Raw genomic sequence first — 17696 nt, forward strand, 5'->3', positions numbered from 1 at the left:
CTTTCAGAAAAGTCTAAGGAACAATACGAAACCCAACTTGAGAGCCTTCAGTCTCAATTTAAATTGGCCACAGACCTTAATACTGAGTTATCTTCCAAATTAGAGAAGCAAATTGCTGAGACTAATAAACTGAAGTCTGATTACACTACAAGAAAAAATGTCTACTATGACATTTTCTTAATGACACTTATAAAAAAATATCATTATAAAATATTTTTAATGACACTCTTTACCATTGATTTATTTTTTATAAAAATAATCATATTAGACCACTTATGGTGACATATTTTATATGTGTCATTATATTGTAAACACTATTAATTCCCTTCCCACACGATCATTTCCTTTATTTCCCACCTCTTCGTCTTTCCTTTTCTTTTCTCTATCGCCGTTAGGTTTCCTTTTCTCTATCGCCGATCGCCGTTAGGTTTCCTTCGTCTCCCACCTCTTCTTCTTTCCTTTCCTCTTTGCAATGTAACCAGGTTCTTCCCTCTCCACAGCAAGTAAGGAGAAGCTCAAAGGTAATCTATTTATTATTTCTTCCCTCACCGCGGGTAGACTCGCCAGGCGCCAGGTGACGAGGGTCGCCTCGCCAGGCGACGAGGGTCGCCTCGCCAGGCGACGAGGGTCTGCTTCGCGTTGCGACATTCTGACGACGAGAAGGAGGAGATGGTGTCAGAGGAAGAGATCAGCCTGTCTTCCTCTTCTGGCTCCCTCCCCACATCCAAGGATGTCTTCCTCTTCTGGCTCCCTCCCCACATCCAAGGAAGATATCAACCAATGATGCCAAGTCATTGCGAGATATGGCATGGAAGAAAGATTCTTGAATTCGTGATGCGTATTTGGCTTGTGAGAGTAAGGGTGAGCATGAAAGGTTGACGACCTTCCTGAAGTTGACGTACACCAGTACAAGGTTTAGTTTCTTATTGCTATTCAAATGTTTTTGTACAACATTCAGTTATGAAAGTTCATACGGTTACTCTTTATTTTTCTATTTCTCTTATGCAGGCCAGGATTACACATTATCCATATTGCTGCAGAAATGGCACCAGTTGCAAAGGTGAGCCAAACTTGCATCTTACATAATGTGAACTCTTTGTTTCTTGTATCAGAACTTTGCGATCTTATATTAAAAATTTTAATCAGATGAGTTCTTATTCACTGCACTGCTCAGACATGTTGAAGTGGTTTTAGGATACTTTTAGATTCCTTCTTTTGTTTTTTTTTTGAAGTGCCTTCTAAGTATTGTTGCAAATGAGCATTCAACATTTAATGTCTGCTTAGCCTCTTGAGTAATACTAAACAGATATTTCTGTTAAAATACTTGTGCATATCACAATATCTATTTGCTTTTATGTTTTTGTTGCACACTTCCACTAACTCTTGGACCTCTTAACTTTCTATTCCTACATACAAATCTTTTCTATGTAAATTATGAAATTTATGTGGATGGAATAGGGATGGAATAATATTGTCAGGTGCTATGAATCAAAGGCAATTAAGGAAGAAATAACATTGTGAAGTCTAAACTCGAGAATCCAGCTGAAAGTTTATATTTTAAGTGCTTGCCTGTGTACATGCATATGTTCTACCTGAAAATTACCCTTATGAACTTCAATGTTTCTTTCTATTACTTTTAATTATTTTGTGATCTATATTTATTTTTAGGTTGGTGGTTTAGGGGATGTTATCACTGGTCTTGGTAAAGCATTGCAGAGGAAGGGACACCTAGTGGAAATTGTCCTTCCAAAATATGATTGTATACAGTATGATCTTATTGCCGATCTGAAGGTATATTACATTGTTGTTTGTACCAGTTCCTACTTTTGGGATGATATGGTGTTAGTGTAGGTTCTCAGTATAGTTGATGTTGCAGGCACTGGATGTTGTGATAGAGTCTTATTTTGATGGACAACTATTCAGGAACACAATTTGGGTTGGGACTATTGAAGGTGTAAAACTAAGTTTATTCTGGTTTTTAACTTGTATTAGATATACAAATTGAGCTTGACAGAAAGTTAGTTTTCAGGTCTGCCTGTTTATTTAATTTCGCCTCACCATCCAGCCAAGTTCTTCTGGAGAGGAACATATTATGGAGAGCATGATGACTTCAAACGGTTTTCATTTTTTAGTCGTGCTGCACTTGAGTTGCTCTATGAAGCTGGGAAAAGGCCTGACATAATCCATTGTCATGATTGGCAGACAACCTTTGTTGTATGGACCAAATCCTATCTTCTTAAATCGTGTTGTCTGATGGTCATTGATTTCTAGTGAAATTCAATGAATCTTAGCTTTATAGATCTATGGTTTATTAACGTAATCATATTTTTTAAAAAAAATTTAGGCACCACTTTATTGGGACATATATGCTGCAAAGGATTTGAATTCAGCTAGAATTTGCTTTACCTGCCACAACTTTGAGCATCAAGGAACATATATATGCTGCAAAGGGTTTTTAAAGCACGAGCACTATTTTTGTTACTTTTCTTTTTATTTATTTATTATTTTGGTAGAGTTCATAAATACATGTATCAATCTTTCATGCTCTTTTATATTTGTCAAAGTAGTCTATATATCTCGTTCAAAGCTTTACCAATTTCTTTATATATGTGCCCTTCCATTAAATTTCAAGTAGAATTGGAGTTAAGGTTGATAGTTTAAAGAAGTGTGAATAAACTCAGCTCTATTAAGTTTGTGTAGTATGCATTTTCCCTAGTTGGTTTAAGTGATAATGAGAGGACTGATTACTGGTGTTGATTGATAAGTAAAGTTTGTTGATTTATTTTGTTACTAATGATGTTTGCTTTGTTGGTGCACATATACTGTTATGGAAATAAAAACTTTTCATTGTTTTCTTTGGTGTTTGTAGTTAACAGTAAGTGAAGACTACTATTAGGTGCATATGGAATGATACTTTGCATTTTTCTCGTTTGGTATGATATATAATATTTTGAACTATTTTTATTAATTTTGTATCTTCATTGTTTTATTTCATTTATACAAATATATACATTGTATTTGCAGGTGACAGGTACTTGGATTTTTATGAATCAATATAATGGTTGAAGATGATCCATCTAATCGAGTTTTTATTTTACAAGACTTTGTTAGGATTTACAATTTAATATTTTGAGTGTATTTGTAGGTTGTTTTGGATGTAAAAGATTTATCATTAGTATTGTATTTGTAAATTTGACTCAAATGAGTATTGGATGAATAAAAATATATATCCTTTTAAATTTTGTTTTGTAATTTTTTCTATTCTAAATGGTCAATGAATTGTGATGATATGTAAATATTGAATTCAAGTTATTTATTCTAAATAAAAATTAATGATAATTTTTAATGTATTTATAAATTATTATAATGATATTTATTATGACATTATAAATTAGTTTAGGTGACATTTATAAATGTCCTTAAAATATGATTTTTTTCCTGACATTTTTGACTGTCGGTATATCCCTATATTGTGACACTTTTAAAGTTAACATTGATATTGTATAAAGACATCATAAAATGTCAGGAATGCGAGGAGGTCTAAGACAACATCACTTTATAGGGTGTTTTTTGGTGATGTCACTAAAACTTAAGTGTCACCAAAAATATACTATAAAGACATTTATGTGTGTCATTATAGACCTTTTTTCTTGTAGTGTTACGAGTCCACCATGGCTGACAAACTCAAAGCTCTGCAGTTGAAAAATGATGAAATAACTTCCTTAAACACTTCTTTGAATATAGCTAAGACAGAGGCCTCCACCAAAGATGCTGAGTTGAAGTCTTCTCAGTCGACTCTAGTGGTTTACAAAGCTGGTGAAGAAGGTCACTTTAAGGAGCGGGCCACCACCTTGATCAAATCTACTGAATTCAACAGGCCGATCATAAAGTCTATTCTGGCCACCTATACCGCCGGAGCTGAAGGAGCAGTAAAACAATTGCTAGAAGAAGGCTTCCTGTCTCGTGATCCTCCTTCTAACTTCTTGAACCGACATAAGCTGATTGATAACAGGCTTGCAGACCTATTTCCTCAATTATCTATAGAATGATCGTTCTGCTTTGGTTCTAGTTGTTGTAAAGCTAACTATGAATTTGTGACCGTTTGGCTCATATACTTTTTTCTTTTGTGTTTATGTGTCTAAACTCTTTTCATTCATGAGGCTCTACTACCTCCCTTCTAAATTCATCCTACCTTTGTACTTGTCTTTTTCTAGTTCACTTTGTCTTAGCATATCAAATATTGTCCGATCTATTACTATTACCTGACTATATTCGAATAAGGTCCTAACCTATTATCAATATTGGACGGTCTATTACAACCGATCGATTTACCATTAGGCTTGCAAATATCGTCCGGTGCTTTATACTTGACTATTTTTCATCCAATTCGGTATAATCGACCGGCGTCAGTCTCGACCGGTTTATAATGACCGGTCGATTTATTGTAGCATCACTAATCTCGACCGATTTACCATAGCATTATCGATCTCGATCGATCTACTATTGCATCATCGATCTCGATCGATCTATTATAACATTCTTCATCTTGACCGGTCTATTATAACCGGTTGACTTACACTTATGTCTACCAATATCATCTGGTGTTTATACTTAACTGGGTTACGCCCGATCTAGTATAATCGTCCAATATGATAAAGTCAATTTCACCCGGTCTATTATGTCTGAAAATATCGTCCGACGCGTTACACTTGACTAGTTTTCTTCCAATTTGGTATAACCGACCGGCGTTAGTCTTGACCGGTTTATTATTACCGGTCGATGTATTGTAGCATCGCTAATCTTGATCGATTTACTATAGCATCATCGATCTCGATTGATCTACTATAGCATCATTGATCTCGATTGATCTATTATAACATTCTTCATCTTAACCGGTCTATTATAACCGGTTGACTTACACTTATGTCTACCAATATCATCTGGTGTTTATACTTAACCGGGTTACGTCCAATCTAGTATAATCGTCCAATATGATATAGTCAATTTCGCTCGGTCTATTATGTCTGAAAATATCGTCCGACGCGTTACACTTGACTAGTTTTCATCCAATTCGATATAACCAACCGACGTCAGTCTTGACCGTTTTATTATGACCGGTCGATTTATTGTAGCATCGCCAATCTTGACCGATTTACTATAGCATCATCGATCTCGATTGATCTACTATAGCATCACTGATCTCGATCGATCTATTATAACATTCTTCATCTTGACCGGTCTATTATAACCGGTTGACTTACACTTATGTCTACCAATATCATCTGATATTTATACTTAATCGGGTTACGTCTGATCCAGTATAATCGTCCAATATGATATAGTCAATTTCGCCCGGTCTATTATGTCTGAAACTATCGTCCGACGCGTTACACTTGACTAGTTTTCATCCAATTCGGTATAACCGACCGGCGTCAGTCTTGACCGGTTTATTATGATCAGTCGATTTATTGTAGCATCGCCAATCTTGACCGATTTACTATAGCATCATCGATCTCGATTGATCTACTATAGCATCATTGATCTCGATCGATCTATTATAACATTCTTCATCTTGACCGGTCTATTATAACCGGTTGACTTACACTTATGTCTACCAATATCATCTGGTGGTTATACTTAACCGAGTTACGTCTGATCTAGTATAATCGTCCAATATGATATAGTCAATTTCGCCCGATCTATTATGTCTGAAAATATCGTCCGATGCGTTACACTTGACTAGTTTTCATCCAATTCGGTATAATCGACTGACGTCAATCTCGACCGATTTATTATGACTAGTCGATTTACCACTATATTTATAAATATCGTCCGGTGTTTTATACTTAACTAAATCTCGCCTGATCTAGTATGACCATTCGGGTTTACTGTTTAATCACATAGATACTCTTAAACTATCCTATTAACCTCATACCCGACCGATTTTCCTCATACCTCTTTCATTCTTTAAGAATCACACGCATAGAGAGAGAAAAACTGGTCGCGTTTTCCGAGGATGATTACTAAGCTTACCTTTTTCGTGAGATTCATCATTCTTTTTGAATTCGATCCCATTCTTCGATGAACTCACCTCTTTATGGCGGTTATAATTCCTGGTATTCTTCCTTATTGGATTCATACTCTTTCTTCCCCTACCCACTTTTATACTTAAGTTCTACACGAACTGTTATTGATCTTATTATTTTATATATCCCTATGCCTTTGGGTTTCTCCTTTTTTCCAGTTCTTCTTCCCCACTTGTTTAAGGGTTTTTGGATATAAGGCCCTGAGGAAGAGAAGAAGGTTTAAAACGATATCTTCTTCTTCCCGACTATTTCTTCTCCTTCCTTTGTTTGCCTTCCTTCTGCTATTCCGCCATGGTCACTCCTTCCCCAGCGTGGTTTCTTTCGTGCGCTTCTAGACTTACCGAGCCAGAGGAGGTGGAGTTAAAAGTGAACTATGGTTTTCCTCCTTATATAGTTTGCCCTACCCCTCAGGATAGTCGGCATCTTCCTCCTTTAGGAAGTATATCGATCTTCTGGGCTCAAGCCTTACAAGGTTTCCGATTCCCCCTTCATCCCTTTTTCGCTGATGTTAGTATTTATTTTGATATTCCTCTTAATCAGTTTAGTCCTCAGTCTTTTTCTATCCTCGTGGGTTTTGTTGGGGTGTCTAAACTACTAGATTTCCCCTTATCCCCTCGTCTTTTTCACTACTTCATTCCCCGCTAAGTAGACATTGGTGTCTTTAAATTTCAATCTCACCCTAAGGCTATTTTGTTTAGCAGGATTCCTCCTCAAGAGGAATGGTGTCACAAAATTTTCTTTATGCGCCCCCCTTCTTCTGCTTCTTTTCCTATTGCCTGGATACACAATCTCCCCCAGCTCCTAACACTGATAACTTCCTCACTGATCCCTCTGTCTCTCTCACCTTATCCAAGCTAAAGGGGGCTAAATTTAGCTTACCGTCCTTGATTGTCGAGGGTTTAATGTTTTCCTTTGGAATAAGTTGCATCGACACTCCCTTGGATGTCTCTTTTGGTATGCCTAAGCATTCTAGGCTATGTTTATCAGTTATTTGTTAATTATTTTCTAAAATGACGCCCAATTCTTGTGTTTTATCTGATGCTCTTCTACCCACTTTCATGTACAAGAATATTACTATGACCAAGTCTTTTTTGAATAAACTTGGAGAACAATTACTGCAAGCTCGTCGAGCTAACCCTACCACCTCTACTTTGGGTTTATTATCTGAGGAAGAACAAACAGCAGAAGCTATTGCTTCTATGGAAGAGGAAGAGGAACAACCTTTTATTACCATACTCAAGAAACCCAAGCTTACTGAGGAAGTTCCCTTTCATGATACTTTTGGTACTTTTGTGCAGACCCCTATTTCTCCTTCACCTATTTCTTTTGAGAGAGGTAAGGCACCAATGCTGGCTACCCACATTATTTCTAATCTTTCTCTTAGAATGATAAGACCGGGTCTGCTTATTCCTTCCTCTTTTGCTATTGTTTCAGCTACTTCTGCTTCTTAGATGGCTACTACCACTTCGGCTTCCTCTTAACCTCTTTCCCTGGCCTTACCTCCTTTGGTTTCTGGACCCCGAGCTAGAAGAACACCTTGCAAGAGATCTTCTCCGAGTCCAGGACCATCCACTATCCATGCTTCAACAACTGAATCAACTTTTATTGCTTTGCCACCTTCCATCCCCTCTAGTTCTTCCTCTGTTATTCCCATTTCTACCACTTCTCCTCTCTCTCTTCCTTCTTCTTCTATGCGGCCTTCCTCACCTTTTGTCCTCCCACCTTTATTTAGACAGGCTATGGGTTTTCCTTCTCAATTGGGACAAGCTTTGGACCCTCCCAGTTGAGATTTTTTGCAGCTACAAGGCCCCTTGGCTGAATCTTGGCAGCATAACCAAGAACTGCTAAGGGGCACTAGCATTTCCAACCGTGTTAACAGTCATAGTCGTCAAACTGTTGCCGTAAGTGTTTTTCATTATATATTGTTATCGTATCACTATGTCCTGCTAATTGCACTATTGTTTCAGTTTCTTGCCTCAAGTCTTCATCTAGACCAACTACTCATTGCTGGAAAGGGAAAATGGCAAGTTAAAAGCTCAAATAGAGGCACTGAAAGCTAATCTTCCTCCTTCCCACACTGAGCTTACTCAGTTACAAGAGAAGATAGCTTTACATGCTTAACAAATAGAGGCTATGAAAAAGGAACTGCAGCATGAGCGATAGTCATTGAAAAACAAAGAGATTGAAAGAAAGACCCTAGAGTTGCGAGTGGATCGGTTAAATTCCAACCTCCAGGTGGAATCTGCTTTAAAAGACAAAGCTATATCAGATATTTCTCATAAAAATGTTGTCTTAGAGAAAGTGGAGAGAGGCTTCACAATGTCTTTTTTTCTGAGCAGGCTCAAGATTCAACCTTAAGAGATTTTTCTATTCTACAAGAGCAAGAACAAAGAAAGGCTCAGGATGCCGAGATATCCTCACTCCAGAAGGAGATAGAGCAGCTTAAATCAGAAAGAGATGCTTTCAAAGCCCAAGCTGCCACATTACAAACTGAATTTCAAAGTTATAAGGAGCAGAAGGAGGATCGATGGGAGGACAGGCGCTTAGCCTATCTAAGGTCCCCAGCATTTACTAATGAATATATCCGCCGGGTCATAGGGACTTTAAATCATTCCGTGACTAGAGTTATTCAACAATTGAGGGAAGGTGGTTATCTACCTCACGAACCTCCCCTTCAGTTCATAAATCGTCACAGACTTAACCGTGAATTACCCCAAGACTTGATAGGCGATTTTAAGTAAGCATGATTATGTACTCAAAAAGGCTTGTAAATGAAAGACTTGTAATTAAGTACTTGCAATATTTGTAAAAATTCATACTTACCTGTTTTCCGACCTTCATTATCTGGCTGTTGCTTCTTGAGAATACATACTATCTTGCTTAAAAGCTTCTCCTGTTGTGGTGTCTTAATTAATTATATGGCTTTGACCAATAAGGCTTCTCCGTAAACCCTTTGATCTCTATTCAGGCTTGATTGTATATAAGGAATTTCAAAGACCTCAGTGCTTCCGAGGGATATGTAATCTCAAGTAACTTTATCTGAAAAGCTCTATAGGATTTATGTATTCTTGGTCGGGCGTACAATCCCGAGCGATTTTAAATAGAGAACTTCATATGATTGTAACTTCTAATGGGGAATGTAATTTTGAAGGATGATATATAAAGAATTCCCTTTGGACTTTGAATCCTGGTCAGGAATGTAATACCGAGTGATCTTTATAAAGAAATCCAGATGACTTTGAATCTAGACTAGGCATATAATCCCGAACAATTTAATATGAAAGAATTTCATCAACCTTTGGTCGAGCGTATGATCCCGGTCGATTAAATATGAGGAATTTCATCAACCTTTGAGCTTTCGGTCGGGCGTGTAATCTCGATCGATTTAATATGAAGAATTTTATCATGCTCTGGCCGAGTGTATAATCCCGACCAATTTAATACGAAGAATTTCATCAACCTTTGAATTTTTGGTCGGGCGTGTAATCCCGATCGATTTAATATGAAGAATTTCATCAGCCTCTGGACGAGTGTATAATCCCGACCGGTTTAATATGAAGAATTTCATCAGCCTCTGGTCGAGTGTATAATCCCGACCGGTTTAATATGAAGAATTTCATCAACCTCTGGTCGAGCGTATAATCCCGACCGATTTAATATGAAGAATCAACCTTTGAGTTTTCGGTCGGGCATGTAATCCCGATCGATTTAATATGAAGAATTTCATCGACCTCTGGTCGAGCGTATAATCCCGACCAGTTTAATATGAAGAATTTCATCAACCTCTGGTCGAGCGAATGATCCCGACCAATTTAATATGAAGAATCAACCTTTGAGTTTTCGGTCGGGTGTGTAATCCCGAATAGAGTCCTATCCTCTATTATATTTTGATTAGGTACTCAATCCTGCATGACTTTGTTAATGATAGTTTAAAGTCTCCGGTTCCTCCCAGGAAGGCCCGTCCGGGTCACTTCAAGAAATTTCTCGATTGACTGTGTTCATGATGGTTTAAAGTCTCCGGTTCCCCCCAAGAAGACCCGTTCGGGTTACTTCAAGAGATTTCCCGATCGACTATGTTTGTGATAGTTTAGAATCTCCAGTTCCTCTCAAGAAGACTCGTCCGTGTTACTTCAAGAGATTTCCTGATCGACTATGTTTGTGATAGTTTAGAGTCTCCGGTTCCTCTCAAGAAGACCCGTCCGGGTTACTTCAAGAGATTTCCTGATCGACTATGTTTGTGATAGTTTAGAGTTTCCGGTTCCTCTCAAGAAGACCCGTCCGGGTTACTTTAAGAAATTTCCCGATCGATTATATTTGTGATAGTTTAGAGTCTCTGGTTCCTCTCAAGAAGACCCGTCCGGGTTACTTCAAGAGATTTCCCGATCGACTATGTTTGTGATAGTTTAGAGTCTCCGGTTCCTCTCAAGAAGATCCGTCTAGGTTACTTCAAGAGATTTCCCAATCGACTATTTTTATGATAGTTTAGAGTCTCCGGTTCCTCTCAATAAGACCCGTCCGGGTTACTTCAAGAGATTTCCTAATCGACTATTTTTGTGATAGTTTAGAGTCTCCGGTTTCTCTCAATAAGACCCGTCCGGGTTACTTCAAGAGATTTCCTAATCGACTATTTTTGTGATAGTTTAGAGTCTCCGGTTTCTCTCAATAAGACCCGTCCGGGTTACTTCAAGAGATTTCCCGATCGACTATGCTTTTGAGTGAAACTAAAAATACTTTCACTAACCTCGTGATGGTTTAATGTCTTCGAGATTCCTTAAGGAAAACTGGTTGATTACTCCTTAAAGTCCCCAATCGACGGCCGCTTGAGCAGAATAAAAATGTTTGCCCGGTAATTACCACGCTGCTTAAGCTGCGCTTATTTTTCAAGCGATATTTGGCCTGCATTGTATTTACCAAATGAAGTACATAAATTATGAGCATACTTGTTATTTGTTTGTAGGGCCAAATGGATGGAAATTGCTTAAAGTAAACTTGATTTGTTCTTTTGATAGCGCTGAATTTCACATGATTGGATGATTGAAATACACTGAAGAGGTGTTAGTCCGCTCATTCTGGGATATCTGTATTTCTCGAATGATATAAGCTTATTAAGTTTGGTAGGGCTGTAAATGATTTGCACTCCAGGGGCGCCCGAGAACTCTCCCTTCCGTGTCTTGGAGATAATATGAGTCTGATGCCAGTTTTTCTACCACTTTGTAGGGTCCTTCCTACTGTGGTGCTAATTTGTTAACATCCCCAGCAGGCTTGACGCGTTTCCATACTAGATCTCCCACTTGAAAGAACCTTGGGATGACTCTCTTATTATAATTTTACCTCATTCATTGTCGGTATGATGCGAGACGAGTTACAGCTTTGTCTCGAATTTCCTCTATCAGATCTAGCTCCATAAGTTGCCGACCCACATTATCATCATCGTATAGTTGTCTTCTGTCAGATTCTACTCCCACCTCTATAGGAATTACAGCTTCTCCTCCATAAACCAGTTGGAAGGGAGTAATCCCTATATCTTCTCGGGGTGTGGTGCGATATGCCCAAAGAACACTGGGCAATTCCTCTACCCAGCTGCCTCCAACATGATCCAGTTTGGTTTTTGGACCTCTTATAATCTCTCTATTTGTTACTTCAGCTTGACCATTACTCTGTGGATACGCCATAGAGGTGAATGCTTGAGTGATACTGTAGCTTTTACACCAATCTAATATTCTATCTCCTTGAAACTGTCTTCCATTATCAGAGACTAATTTATGAGGAATACCAAATCTGTAAATAATATTTTTCCATAAGAATTTAATAATCGCATCTTCAGTAATCCGAGCAAGCGGTTCTGCTTCTACCCACTTAGAGAAACAGTCCACTGCTACCAACAGAAATCTTCTTTGTGCAATTGCCATGGGAAATGGACCAACTATATCCATGCCCCATTGATCAAAGGGGCAGGAAACCATAGAGGTTCTTAATAATTGTGTAGGATGATGTGAAATATTCTGATGTTTTTGACAAGAAATGCAAGTTCTTACAAATTTGGCAGCATCTTCATGTAAAGTGGGCCAGAAATATCCTACTAATAGAATTCTACAGGCCAAGGATTTTCCTCCTATATGACTGTCACATGAGCCCTGATGAACCTCTTGCAAGATAAACTATATATCTTCTGTCCCAATTCATTTAAGTAAAGGTCTGGAGAAAGCCCTTTTATATAACTGCTCTCCTATCATAGTGTATTGGGAAGCTATTTTCTTAAATATCCTTGCTTGTTCTGTATCAATTGGAAGAATACCTTGCTGCAAATATAATATGATTTATGCTCTCCAATCACTCTGTATTTCTATTTCAGCCTGTCTTTCAATGTAAGATACTAATAATGTCTGCTCTACTGGCCGATCCAGACTCCATGGTGTTATAGCAGAGGCCAATTTAGCTAGTTCATCCGCTACTTGATTCTCAGATCGAGGAATTTTTTGTATATTTACTTCTTGAAACTAAGCTTTTAACTTATCAAATGCCTCAGCATATAACCTGAGTCTATCATTATTGATTTCAAAGTTATCTGATAATTGTTAGACTGCCAACTGAGAGTCAGAATAGATATAAACCTTGGTTGCTCCTACATGCCGAGCGGCTTGTAACCCTACTATCAATGCTTCATATTCTGCTTCATTATTAGTGGTCCTATAATTCAGCCTGACAAAAAGTTGAAGCTTATCTTCCCTTGGAGATATAAGGAGAATACCAATTCCACTGCCTTGTCTGGTTGAAGATCCATCCACATACACTTTCCAAGTACTCTCTTCTTCGGGACCTTGAACTTCTATGATGAAATCTGCTAGAGCTTGTGCTTTGATGGCTGAGCGAGGTTGGTATTGTATGCCATACTCACTAAGTTCGGTCGTCCATTTGATTAACCGACCAGATGCCTCTGGGTTGAGCAACACCCGCCCGAGAGTACTGTTGGTCAACACAATAATCGTATGTGCTAAAAAATATGGACGTAACCTCTGGGCGGTTAACACTAATGCGTAGGCCAACTTTTCGAGTGTAGTATATCTACACTCGGCTCCTTTTAATAAATGGCTGGAAAAATATACAGGTTGTTGTTCTTTCCCTTCCTGTCTAACTAACACTAAGCCTACAACATCCTCATTGGCCGACAGATACATCCATAAAGTTTCTCCTACTACGGGTTTAGCCAATACCGAAAGGGTGGACAAGTAGTCTTTCAATTCTTGGAAGGCTTTGTCATATTCTTCATCCCATTGAAATTTGTTAGCCTTCCAGAGTATTTTGAAGAAATGAAAGCTATGATCGGCTGACCTTGAGATGAATCTAGACAAGGCGGTGATCCGGCCGGTGAGTCTTTCGGCTTCCCTCAGGTTGCGGGGTGGATCCATGCTTTGAAGTGCTTTGACCTTTCTTGGGTTGGCCTCTATTCCCCGTTTGGACACTAGATACCCCAGGAACTTTCCACCCTTTGCTCCAAACAAACATTTGCTCAGGTTCAATTTAAGTCTATATTGCCTCAATGTTCTGCAAGTCTCCTCTACATCCCTGCAGAGATCAGTAGCCTGAAGAGACTTAATTAAAATATCATCAACATATACTTCCATATTTCTTCCAATCTGTTTCTGGAAGACCTTGTTCATAAGCCTTTAATAAGTCGCTTCTGCATTTTTTAGTCCAAACGACATAACATTATAATAATAAGTACCTTCAGATGTTATAAAATTGACCTTCTCTTGATCCTCCTTAGCAAGAGGGACTTGATGATAGCCTTGATAGGCATCCTGCATAGAAATATATTCACATCCAACCGTAGAATCTACCAATTGATCAATCCGAGGCAAAGGATAATAATCTTTTGGGCAAACTTTGTTGAGTTCACGGAAATCAATACATACTCGCCATTTATTTCCTGGTTTAGAGTCCAGGACAACATTAGCTAGCCAGCTAGGGAACTGCACCTCCCTGATGTAGCCGGCTTCCATGAGTTTAACCACTTCTTCCTTGATGATCTGATTTTGCTCTGCACTGAAATTCCTCTTTCTTTGCATGACAGACCTTGCATCTGGGAAGACATGTAAAGAATGCTATATTATCGAAGGAGAAATGCCCGTGACTTCTTTAGGTGTCTAAGCAAAAACATCATTATTCTTCTTCAAGCATTGAACTAGCTCGGTTTTCAACATAGGATCAAGATCGGGCGCGACATAGGTAGTAGCCTCAGGTCGATCGGTCTGTATCTGGACCTCTTCCTTTTCCTCATAGACCAGAACAGGTGGCCTCTCTTGAATAGCATTAACCTCCATTCTTTGTATTTTCCGAGCGGCATTGGCCTTAGTCCTGACTATCTCCACATAGCATTTTCGAGCCGTCTTTCTGATCACCCCTTACTTCCCCGACTTAGTCCTCAACAGGAAATTTAATTTTTTGGCAAAAAGTAGAAACGACCGCCCTAAACTCATTTAGGGTCGGTCGACCCAATATCACATTATAGGTGGATGGGGCATCCACCATCATGAAGTAAGATCTTCTTGTCCTCATTAGGGGCTCCTCTCCTAAAGATATGGCCAACTTTATTTGACCCAACGGTTGTACTTCGTTACCAGTGAATCCATATAGAGGAGTCACCATCTGTTGGAGTTCGCTCGGGTCAATCTGCAGTTGATCAAAAGCCTTTTTGAAAATAATATTTACAGAACTACCAGTGTCTATGATGGTGCGAGAAATAGTATAATTGGCAATCACAGCCTTAATTATCAATGCATCATCATGGGGTATTTCTACCCCTTCAAGATCTTTGGGTCCAAAACTGATTTCTGGCCCTGCTGCTCTTTCCATGCTGCATCCTACAGCATGGATCTCGAGTCTTCGTGCGTGTGCTTTTCTGGCCCTCTTAGAATCTCCATCAGTGGGCCCGCCCGTGATCATATTAATGCTACCTTGGGCGGTATTGCTCCTATTTTCTTCCTGTCGGGCGGTCATGGCCTCAGGCTGAGTCTTCTCAGGCACCTGAGTTGTACCGACCGGGACTGGTAATACACCTTGTTAAGGCTCGACCGGGCGATATTCTAATTTGAATGGGATTTGCTGCCTGAGATATTGCTGCTAATAATAGTTTTGCCTCTGATAGTGATCCCTATTTGTTTTCCTATTTTTCAGAACAAAGCAGTCTTCTGTATGATGACTGCTGGTCTTGTGATAAGTGAACCATCTTCTTGGTGCTTCTTGTTGCATCTCCACATGCTGTACCACTTGTGGGCGATATTCTGGATGACGATGGGGTGGAGGGATTACTCGAGGTCCCCTTGGGGGAGGAACTGGAGCGGGAGCCTTTTCCTTAACAGGAGCAGAAGAAGTAGTATCTTCTTTTCTACGTGCAGCCTGAACTTCTTCAACATTAATGAATTTAGTAGCACGCTCAATTAATGAGTCAAAATTGGCAGGAGGATTTCTTACCAAATTTTTAAAGAAGTCATTATCATTCAAGCCCTGAGAGAAAGCACTTACTAATATTTCGATGGTAGCATTGGGTACGTCAATGGCTACCTGGTTGAATCTTTTGATGTAGGCTCTAATGGCCTCTTTGGGTCCCTATTTAATTGAGAATAAGCTCCAGGGAGTTTTATGATACCTCTTGTTACTAGAAAAATGGTGTAAGAAATCCTTCTTGAAATCTTAAATCTTCGGATAGAATTTTCTGGTAATCTTTTAAACCACCATTGAGCAGCTCCTCCAAGTGTTGTAAGGAACATCCGGCACTTCACTCCATCAGAAAACTGCTGCAATAATGCTACATTCTCAAATTTTAATAAATGATCCTCTGGGTCTATGGTCCCAGTGTATTCGATGATCTGGAGATTTTGATACCGCTTAGGAAGTCGATCATCTAACACACTTTGAGAAAATGGAGAGATAATTCTTTCTGGTGAGTTATCACTAGCTACCATCATCTTAGCTTTGTGCTTCTCTCTATCTGGTGCCTCGCCAGAGGATTCTTGAAAGATAGGTCTCCATCCTCCCTGCTCAAAAGGAGTACGAAGAAAGGCTCGAGGGCACCGGGTCGGAGAAGCAGTGGCCGGAGTAATATATACACGATCTTCTTCCTCTGCCTCTTTTCCCATTAGTCGATTAGTGGTTGAGACTGCCGGATTATGAGCTACTGGCAGAGTAGCTCCAGTATGAGCTTGCTGTTGCTGTTGTTGTTGCTGTAGAGCCTTCTGGACATGGGTATTGATGAGGAAATCCAAATCTTCGCGACTAATGGTGAGTAGGTTCTATTTTCCAGCGTCTTCCATATTGCAATCTCAGATTCAGGTAACTATTCCCATAGACAGCGCCAAATTTGATCCTGTCTGAGAAGCTTGACAAAATGGAAAGCTGGGAGAAAACCTACTGCTGATGAAGAATAATACCTGTAGAATACCGATCCGAGAAACCCAAAGTAGATCTAGGAGAATACAGTCACAGAATGCCCTCCTTGTGCGAAGATCCAAAGACGAAAGGAAGGATTCAATGAAGAAAATCAAGATCTGGAGCTTCCAAAGCTTCCTGCGCACAAGAGACCAACCAACACTATTGTCAGTGACCTAAGACCGGGGTGGGAATCCCTGGCTAGGCCCTCCGACGCTCAAGTCAGTGATCTCTCTTAGTGTGGAAGAAGGAAGAAGATGAGTAGTAACTGAAAATTAGGGTTTGTAAAAATGGGTTGTGAGTGTGATGAGCCTGAGCATACCTAGCCAATGGAGAGAATTTTCCTTTTTATACCACTTCATATAACCTCCGTAGTCATGAAGTGGACCCCGGTTTGTTAGAGTTTGTTATGAGATGACGTCAGCCATGTACTTGCGAAAAATAGCTTTTAAGGAATCTTTTTTGTACCCAGATGTACCTTCTTTGTCGTCTAGTACCTGCAAAAGAGTCTAGAAACATTCTTCCCGCTAAATTAGTCAACCTGTTATACCATCACATAAGTTATTCATGAATATTCTTGGCCCATTTGTTCCCGCCCTGTCTTATATCGAGTTATATTTATCGTTCATGTTTGCTTAACTTGTCTTCACTATGTTATAGCTAGTCCAATATTATACAATGCTTTATATTGGACAAAATTGAACCTAAGTTATGTCCGGGCTAGCTGTTACTGTTGTTCATCATAGGTTCTGACCGTCTAGTAATATACTATAAATTCCATAAAGCCTTGTATCTTTTCATACCCGGGCGATCGTATACACTCAACTAATACTAGTTTATGTTCAGATGTGCTAACTCAAACAATCTCGACTTATCTATCTTACAACGCTTAATCTCAGCCGATATTAACCTACCTTTCTTAAAGTATATCCCGACTGATATTGCTCTATCCTTTTCCAAGTATATCCCGACCGATATTGCTCTATCCTTCTCCAGGTATATCCCGACTGATATCGGCCTACCTTCTCCAGGTATATCCCGACCGATATTGCACCATCCTTCTCCAGGTATATCCCGACCAATATTGCTCTATCCTTCTCCAGGTATATCCCGACTGATATTGGCCTACCTTCTCCAGGTCTATCCCGACCGATATTGCTCTATCCTTCTCTAGGTATATCTCGA

General features: G+C 39.2%; 1 protein-coding gene across 5 annotated transcripts; it reads left to right on the forward strand.

Annotated features, from left to right (window-relative positions):
* Window positions 1-335: 335 nt before the first annotated feature.
* On the forward strand, window positions 336-3239 carry LOC121969981 (probable starch synthase 4, chloroplastic/amyloplastic). 5 transcript variants are annotated; one of them, XM_042520341.1, is made up of 7 exons: window positions 347-913; window positions 1009-1060; window positions 1669-1791; window positions 1877-1952; window positions 2030-2214; window positions 2870-2933; window positions 3025-3239. In XM_042520341.1, the coding sequence occupies exons 2-6, from the start codon at window positions 1043-1045 to the stop codon at window positions 2894-2896; spliced, it is 429 nt and encodes a 142-aa protein (XP_042376275.1). In that variant the 5' UTR covers window positions 347-913; window positions 1009-1042; the 3' UTR covers window positions 2897-2933; window positions 3025-3239. The 5 variants fall into 5 exon arrangements, 4 of the variants coding, with proteins under 4 accessions (XP_042376273.1, XP_042376275.1, XP_042376274.1 ...); XM_042520339.1 differs by having other exon boundaries at window positions 336-427; window positions 501-913; window positions 2030-3239; XR_006108771.1 differs by having other exon boundaries at window positions 2030-2933.
* The last annotated feature ends 14457 nt before the right edge of the window (window positions 3240-17696 follow it).

This window comes from Zingiber officinale, chromosome 4A, assembly GCF_018446385.1.
Source record: "Zingiber officinale cultivar Zhangliang chromosome 4A, Zo_v1.1, whole genome shotgun sequence".
Taxonomy (NCBI): Eukaryota; Viridiplantae; Streptophyta; class Magnoliopsida; order Zingiberales; family Zingiberaceae; genus Zingiber; species Zingiber officinale.

Bases quoted from the DNA above. Each gene is read 5' to 3' on its own strand.
- LOC121969981 (XM_042520339.1), top strand. The intron at 1,792-1,876 runs GTATATTACATT...TTGATGTTGCAG, and splicing joins ATCTTATTGCCGATCTGAAG to GCACTGGATGTTGTGATAGA. The intron at 1,953-2,029 runs GTGTAAAACTAA...GTTAGTTTTCAG, and splicing joins TTGGGTTGGGACTATTGAAG to GTCTGCCTGTTTATTTAATT.